Source organism: Protomyctophum bolini (genome assembly GCF_963924005.1).
Source record: "Protomyctophum bolini genome assembly, chromosome: 8".
Classification (NCBI taxonomy): Eukaryota; Metazoa; Chordata; class Actinopteri; order Myctophiformes; family Myctophidae; genus Protomyctophum; species Protomyctophum bolini.
Window position 1 is genome coordinate 27,035,472 of NC_137869.1, and position 8,576 is coordinate 27,044,047.

The following is an 8,576-nucleotide window of genomic DNA, read 5'->3' on the forward strand; positions in this document are numbered from 1 at the left end:
CGGCGGTGTCGCGCGCTGGCAAATACCCGATCTGCAAGCTGCCAGGCTCACGTGCACGTGCGACGTGGTGAATTTGTAGGTCTGCTGTTTTCTGTGCGCGACACCGTCGTATGACGACGGAGAACGAGTTTAAAACCTATCGACCTTGACGCGAGATTTGGAATAGCAACCGGTGGGCTCGTTTGTTTTAGAACACAGCGCGTGCCCGCTGGTTTATTTATATTCATAGTCCTATACGTATTTAAATAAATAACACAACACTGCAGTGTCCATTTTCTCGGAAGACTAGTTGCACTTTATTTTGATAACAGAATCGTTTTTTGTTGGGTTAGGGTTAGGTTTGCTCCATGCAGGCCAAGTTGGCCAACCTGTGCAGCAAACGTTCATTAAAATTAATAGCTCAGAAATGAAGATGCAATTCTTCGCTTGGCCTTGGTGCAAGAGAGAGTAGGCTACTATAGGTCATTTGTAGCCATGGTTCACATGACGCTAGTTCGTTAATCAACAGATCAACTCATAATGTTGTTTTCCATTCCAGGCCTATCCAGCAAATACTTCTCAATCGACCTTTCACATCTAGTGAACTTGTTTAGTTGATATCAGTTATCAAGGAGGGCATAGTGAAAATACAGTCCACAGTCATAAATAAATGTGGATTGAGGCGCGGACTGCATCATAGAGTTGTATATATACTCTATGGACTGCATGGGTCATAGGGCTGGCTGGGTTCATAAACTAAACTACCGTAGCTTTCTAGGTTCATCCCACCTCCCACTTCCCTCCAGTCCTCTCCCCTCCTATCTGGGGGGAGGGGGATCGATCTTTGTCACGCATTTAATTTGAATCCTGGGATCTGTAGTTCCACAATCAGTCGAACGCTTTGAAACGAAGAGGCTTGGAACTACAAGTTCTACTGTGCAGCGCAGCTATCTTTCCACGGGACTTGGGGGGGCATAGCGCATCCTGGAATAACTGACCAACTTCTATTGGCGCTGACAAGGTAAAGAGAGAATAATATTACTGTCATTTTTAAAGTCACAGGTTTTGTGTTCGTTCGTTGAAAAGCTTGTAACACTTTACAGTGTCCAGTCGATCTACACAACAACGTTAGTCAATGGACTTTCACTAGAGAGACAGGGACGCTGGTTAGCGGCTCATCATGAACCCATTGGGCCAACTGCGTTAGCCTTGGCTAACGTTGTTGATTTCATGATAACTAACGTCACGTTGCTATTTTTAACACGACCAAAGCCAGCCTGAAAGCACAGAGCAGTTGCTTTAAGTTAAATGCATCGTCCGAGAATTTCGCGTTTTAATGAAAAAAAATGATAAATGTGTCCGTCTGTCATAGGTATCCAACTAAACATAACGGGATTGGTTTCCTGCAGAGTGCAGACATGTTGCGGGTTTCATTATTTTTTGTTGATAAATCACCTTCAGCCTGCCACATTGACACAAATTGCATGAAGCTTTTTAATCTGTCTCACACAATTTCACAGCGTTGTGTAAAAAAACCCAAAACATGGAGTAATTTCTAAAGTTTGCTACTGTAGTCTTCTTGCCAGTTCCCGTTTCTACATGCTGGCTGCTGGGGACCCATACTTCAACATTTCTAACATAAACTTAACATAACTTTGGTTTATTCAACATGCCTGGTTTCACATTCTGGCAATTTGTCTGATATCCCATTATTATGGAATTATATTCCAATTAATTATGATATTCTGGTAAGTGGCTGATATTCCATACAGCTGCTGATATTCCACATGCAGTGCATCATGTATAGAGGGTATGCGCGTGACATCATCATCAAACCAGGAAGTTATGCAGGGAGGCCTACTGAGTGTCAAAAAACTACTTTCTGGCCTTGACAGCCCATACGTCCACACAGAAAAGTCCTATCTGATTGCATTAAACAATTTTAAACTCACTTTGCATGTTGCTTTGCCACTCGATGTGCCATTCACTTTAAGCATGCGCATACCCTCTATTGTGGAATGTCAGCCACTCTAGCTCTAGTAGAGGTATGTATCGGTGTATATATAGAGAGATACCGGTAGTTAAAAGTACTGAACTCATCAGATTTACTTACCATATTTTGCCCTGGCCTCATGGTTATGGGTATGTATTACAATGTACCGGTGTGTAAATATCTGTATCCCCTTACAGGAAAGAAGACCTCTAGGATTTCAAAATGGCAGGTTGGTCTCTAAACAGTTAAGAAATTAGCAACAAATGTTGAGTCTGCATGTAGGTTTACCGTGTGGTTAAATCCTATTGAGTACAATATACAATTGTGTTGTTTCTTCTGCCATTTGATGTTACATTTTCCACCCCTTTCTTCTCTCCAAGCTGTTTGCATCCTTCCCATGAGGAAATCATCCCACAGGAGATGTGGGCACTAGGGTCTAGGGACATATTGGCACCTCGATGTGCAATAAAAAATAAAAAAAAAGAGTAGAAAAGCCGTCTTAAGTAAATGTACTATAGGTGTGTTGAACATGCATGGTACATAATTATCATTCTTAATTGTATCTTTCAACTTCTTGTTTAGACCCCAAAATGACTGGATATACAGGCTTTGTAGCAATTATAGAAATATTTTCATGTATGCTTAATGCTTTGCTTAAAAACACACACACACACACACACACACATACATATATATATATATATATATATATATATATAATATTGGAAAAAAATAGGCAATTTAACATAGCGGTTCCCACTCTTCCTTGGTGCCCACTTATCCTGTTACCATCCCAATAGTCTCGCGTAGCCAGACAACTATTTCACAATCTCCGAATGCTATATAGAGTCTGGAACTACTGTATAGCCCCCATGAGCTGAGTCAAGGCTCATACATACTCCAGTTTTTGGTGATCACCGTTTTAGGTGATAGCTTATCACCTAAAACGGTGATAAGAGTTGAGGCCATCATACTCGTGGTGATGTCCTTAAGGATTGACCCCGCCTCCCTGTGGTTTACCCAACTTCTAGACCAATCAGTGAACGGGGTGATAGCTCCAGAGTGAAAAGACTTGTCTGATAGTAAAAACAAAGAGATGGGTCTGTGTCATAGAGTATTAAAAGGATAAAGACTGATCTGGCGCAAAGATCCGCCCCCTCCGCTATTCATGTCAGTGGAAGTTGCTCAGTGGCATTTTGAAGCACCCGGAAGGACCGTCTCAAAACGTCTACTTCCACATTGGACCACCAAATTTTGGTGGTCCAATGCAGAAGTGCAACCGAGCGCTAAATGTTAAAGCCCAGCTGCACGGGTTTCCTCCTCATGGATCCACGGGTCCGCCTGCAGTCCTTCCTCTTACCACTAGGTCCCAGTGCTTCAACGTTGGAGTGCCTCACTGGCCCCTTGGTCTGTGTCGGCGGTGATAGCTGATCATCACCGCGATTGACGTAATGGGGTAGTTTCCAACCCTTTAAAAACTACACCGCAGTGATAACCTGTCACCAAAAACCTTAAGGAAGAAACCATTTCCGTTCACGAAAATATATTTTAAAATATCTTTACATTTTATGTTTGTATTTTTTTTTATGCTAAGCAACAAGCTATATGCTTATGCTTGTGGTGCTCATTGCACCAAATGATGATTTCTATTTCTATTAGAATAAATTTGCGCAACTGTAAAGATGAAACGGGAGTGGGGAGGAGGCTCCACTTCCGCTTTATTGCTTACTCATGATAGCTCTTCCGTTGGTCCAGACTGTATGATTAAGCATTTGGAAATTGCGAGAGTCAACAGTCTGGTAACGCGAGACTACCATCCCAACACACCAGCTTTGAGAAAACTGTTGCTGGTGCTAAAAAATACATCAAATGAGGAGGGGGACGAGTGTCTCTCCCATAAACTTTATTGCCACAATTATATGACCAGCACAAATTACTTCAAAGACAAGATCGACCTGCATCTGCTGATTTTCTTCTTTATATATTTCCTTTATGTCCTTTATTGTAATTGTTGTGTGAGCTAACATTGTTAACCGTGTTTGATGATGCTTGGCTGCAAGTGTTTTTAGATCTACATGAAAAAAGTAAATGATTTTGATAGATTCTAATCACGTTCCAAGATAATTCTTTCACTAAAGGACTGTTTGCTTCCTGTCTTAGAGCGGGTGAATAACTTCCCTCCCCTGCCGCAGTTCATGAGAATTAAACCCTGTTTCTACCACAACATTGAAGAGGAAATTCCTGCACCACACACGCAGTTGGTGCGCAAAGTCTACATCCTTTGGATGAGTACGTTTCCTCTCATACTTCCTCTGGTACTTTGCAATAGCACTGGGTCAGTGGGTCAGGCTGGAGTTTCACTTCTTGCATCAGTTCTCTAAGCTCTTTGTGATGGTTAAGGAGACATCATTCAACATTTTTGGATTTTCTTTTTGTATCTGTTAACAGAAACAAAATATTGTATACATTTTGTATAATGATGTAATACTAATCATTGGGCAGTGACGGGGACTGCAATACGCCTAGGGAATTGACAGTGTCTAAAGTGGGGAGAAAATGGGGAAAAAATGAACAGTGTCTCTTATTCTTTTCCCCAACAGTGTATTCAGGCACATTGTGCATGAATGTGATCTCATGCATTGCCTGGTGGGCTGGTGGTGGAGGTGCCACCAACTTTGGCTATTCACTCCTCTGGGTCATTCTATTCAGCCCCTGTAGTTACACCTGCTGGTTCAGACCGCTCTACAAGGCTTTCAGGTGAGCTCTGCACACACACAAATGTCAGGCCCCCCCAAAAAAGGTTTCTCGTATTACAGAGAAAAAAAAAGTGTACAAGAGTTCCAATTATTTCAAAGTCATTCTCCAATAGACATTAAGAAAAGGAATCAGGTTTGGGGATTGAGGACCAGGGTTAGTAGTTAGTAGCTATGTGGCTCAGCCCAGCTGTGCTGCTTTGCATGATTCTGTGATGAGTTAACCTCTAATGGGAGTGCAGTAGTAGAAGTATCTCAAAATGCAGCCATAATAATACTCTGAGGTGTAGTACTAGAAATGGACCGAAAACGTCTTTCCCAGAGGCCACTGGCTTCATGATCTTCACCTTGTTTGAGTCAATGACTTTGCTTGCTTCTCTGTGACTGGAGTACGTCATACATACTTGTCAGTGTGCTCTGCAAGCTGAGCAAACTGTGGGAAGAAGCAAGATTACATTTGGCACATTCATGACATATAATTACTTTAATTGTCTGACATGTCTTGTTCCTTAATTTCCTTTCTTCTCTCCCTCTTCTCCTCTTTCTTTGTGTTCTCAGGGCTGATAGTTCTTTCAACTTCATGTCATTTTTCTTCATGTTCTTCCTTCAGTGTATCTTTGCGATCATACAGACTATAGGCATCCCTGGTTGGGGAACTTGGTGAGTAGAAACTCCCCTAAAAGCTGCTGCATTTAAATATGTACAAATGTATGTTTTTTTTAGCCACATTCATTAACCATCTTGCTTCTGGAGTTAGGAACCTGTGGTCTGGTCAAGCCATCAAGGCAGTTTCAGCGCATTCAGCGTAGCAGAATGTTTTCATTTTATACATTGAACACACCTTTTTAGTTGTTTAGATTTAAAAGAACATGGCTTTGGTTTCTTTTAGCCTGAGACAAGAGGGTCAGCACACATTACTAACCTGAGTGTGGGGATAATGGGTTGAGATGTTGTGTTAACCTTGGTTTGGTGCAGTGTTACTGTGGTATTGTAGTGCATCTCTGATAGTGACATGACATCCTGGGTGTTGGTAACTCGTTCCATCATTCCACCAATATCCCTGCACACTCACTCAGCATTATAACAAAATTCAAAGTTAATTATCATGCAAGAGATTTTTGTGTGTGTTTTATGTGATCAGTTATTTTATACCCTTGCTATTATTATAACTGATTATAACTTACTCTAGTTACACCAACGTCTTCAGTCTTGTATTGCTGTAAAGCTCCAAAATAATGATCATCACATACTGTAACAGTTATTTGCCACGCCAGTTTCTTCACGTCACTGCTTCACGCCTTCGTAATAAGAAACGGTGGGTTTTCATGTTTAATCCAGTTCACTAATGTCATATACTAACCTCTACTACCCCACTACACTCTCACCAACACACCAAAGCGGCTGGATGGCGACAGTGATGTTTTTCAGCTACAACGTGGGCTCCGCTATTGTGATGCTTATCACTACCCTACTCCTTACTGTGGTGACTGTATTAATGGGACTGGTTCTCCTCAGGGTGAGTCTAGCACACATATATATATATACCATATACAGTATAGTACACTGTAAAATCCTGAGTGTTCATTTAGTGTGAACTGTGAATGAACAGACGAATTAATTAACACAGGATTTTACTGTGTGTATATACAGTAGTATAGTGTGTATATATGCACACAGAAAAGTGCACAATCACTCTCATGCATGCTTACATTCTATCCATCAAGCAAATGCATGAACACAGACACGCAGTCACACAATCAGTAATGCTTAAACTCTAATGTCTGTGCGTGTGATCATACACACAGACTGCTAAGCCCCGATATACACATAGTATAGTCTTGTTTACTCTGTACCTACCAGGTCCACAGGCTGTACCGTGGTGGCGGTGGGAGCTTTGAGCATGCCAAGGAGGAGTGGAGCAGTGGGATGTGGAAGAGCGCCCCCGTGAGAGAAGTAGGGTTCAATGCGGTTTCAACAGCCCAAGGCCCAACTCTACCCCAGTACCCTGCTGCAGTGCCAAGTTACCCTGACGACAGTCACTGGTGATACCACTAGGTGGAGACAGCTAGCTGGCCAATTTTATGGCACACAAGGAAGCTGAACAGTTCAGTTTATTTGTACACTATAATTTAAACATGACGAAATGCATTGTGGTAGATTTGTTTTGTTTTTATTTTTTATTTTTATAAGAGTAATGTTAAAAGATTAACATGAGAGCTCATTCAAGCCTTTTAGCGTTTGGATATTTAAGTTAACTTCAGAAGATTATCCATTCCATAGCACCTAATGTTTACATTTCAGCCTATAAAAAATCTATCTGATCCTTTACATTTTACAAGAGGTGCAGAAATATATACAATAGTATGCAAATCAGGAATTTATTTAGGAAGGTATTCTATTTTGTAAATACATAGATTGAAACCTTACTGCAAAGAGTAGTGAAAATGGGTTTGGGCGCTACTATGTGAAAGGTGTGTGCCTTATGGACCTTTTACAGAACAGGGTTGTTTTATTTCCTGTCCAATCTTCTCTGCATGATTAATATTAGTGTGCGCCGAAGACCTGGGAATTTCTTTTTTGCAAGGAGCGTTTAGGAACCGCACGATATTAATCCAGATTGCAATGTATTATGTACACTATAGACTATAGAGGCACCTCCATTGGCTTTTGATACAGTTTGCCTGATGTCTTAATGCTTGTGCGCTATAGCTTTTAGACCTCAGTTTCTTTCTAAAATACGCCTTAATATTGCGTGCAGATTTTGCATGTGAAATATGTCTTGCCTTAACAATACTACTCTACTGTTCAGTGTAACTGTAACTGGACCATGCCAATCATAGCAAATGTGCTACGTTTCAAGAGCAGATACTCTAATAGCCTTCCTTTGTTATATGTACAGTATTGACGTGCCAAAACCTTGCTTATTTTTTCTAGCTCCGACATCTCACACAAGAAATAGTTTCTTTGCGTTTCTCACACTGCACTGAAAGCTACAATGTTTGCCGTTTACCCTGCCGTAGAAAAAATCTTTCATTTCTCTTTGAAGGTCAGGTTGCCCATGGATAAACTGGAGTAATGTTTTGTGACTGACCATTGGTGCTGCTGGCCAATAGTAATGTTTGTAGGACAGTTATTGTTCCAATTGAACTGTACTGTCCACTTCTTAAAAAACACTAAAGCAACCTAAATGGCCATGTTAAACTCATGAGACATTATGGACCATATCAAAGCTGAGCCAAGCCATTCTGACCTTTTCAGGAGTAGTCTTCAACTATAGTCTTGTGTAAATAAATGTATTCACTGGCTACACTTAAATGCAGCCAAATTCTCAATGTGTGCAGGACTATTCATTCTGATTCCTGATAGAATCAGATTAACTGGCCCCAAGTTGTAACTACTTAGACACTTCTTTGTGCATACTGTTTGAGCCAGACAAAGACACGCTATGTTTCTGTGAGGTTGGTTCAATAATGTAGTAATCGAAGGCTACATTGTAACTGGAAGAGGTGCCTGCCACTTAGTTGAAAGTGCATTTATTTTTATTATCGTGGTTTAAAGTGTCCTTCTCTATGGATGACTGCCAATATAAGAATTTGGATATCTTTTTTTTCCACCATCTGTTATGATTTGATAAGTGACAGTTGATGTGATGAAATGCCAACTAGTCTGATAATGCAGAACATTTCAGTAAAAATTCTTGTTTACCCTTTAGACCGAGTGACTTACTTGAATTGTGTGAAAAGTAATGTTAGACTAGGCCAGCGGTTCCCAAACCTTTTTGGCCATGCACCCCGTTACCTCCTGATCTAGCTGACGCACCCCCCACATGGAAATATAAATTGCATAAGCTG

At 40.9% G+C, this 8,576-nt stretch overlaps 1 protein-coding gene across 1 annotated transcript; it reads left to right on the plus strand.

Annotated features, from left to right (window-relative positions):
• Nucleotides 1-887: 887 nt before the first annotated feature.
• Nucleotides 888-8,436, plus strand: scamp4 (secretory carrier membrane protein 4). The gene is made up of 7 exons (XM_080770754.1): nucleotides 888-1,000; nucleotides 2,170-2,201; nucleotides 4,133-4,261; nucleotides 4,573-4,729; nucleotides 5,284-5,385; nucleotides 6,124-6,241; nucleotides 6,586-8,436. Exons 2-7 carry the CDS (start codon nucleotides 2,195-2,197, stop codon nucleotides 6,769-6,771), a joined length of 699 nt encoding a protein of 232 aa, XP_080626880.1. The 5' UTR covers nucleotides 888-1,000; nucleotides 2,170-2,194; the 3' UTR covers nucleotides 6,772-8,436.
• The last annotated feature ends 140 nt before the right edge of the window (nucleotides 8,437-8,576 follow it).

What these genes read in the sequence shown, in the direction of transcription:
- scamp4 (XM_080770754.1), top strand. An exon ending in AGTCTACATCCTTTGGATGA is followed by an intron (nt 4,262 to 4,572) that starts GTACGTTTCCTC and finishes TTTCCCCAACAG; the next exon opens with TGTATTCAGGCACATTGTGC. An exon ending in CCGCTCTACAAGGCTTTCAG is followed by an intron (nt 4,730 to 5,283) that starts GTGAGCTCTGCA and finishes TTGTGTTCTCAG; the next exon opens with GGCTGATAGTTCTTTCAACT.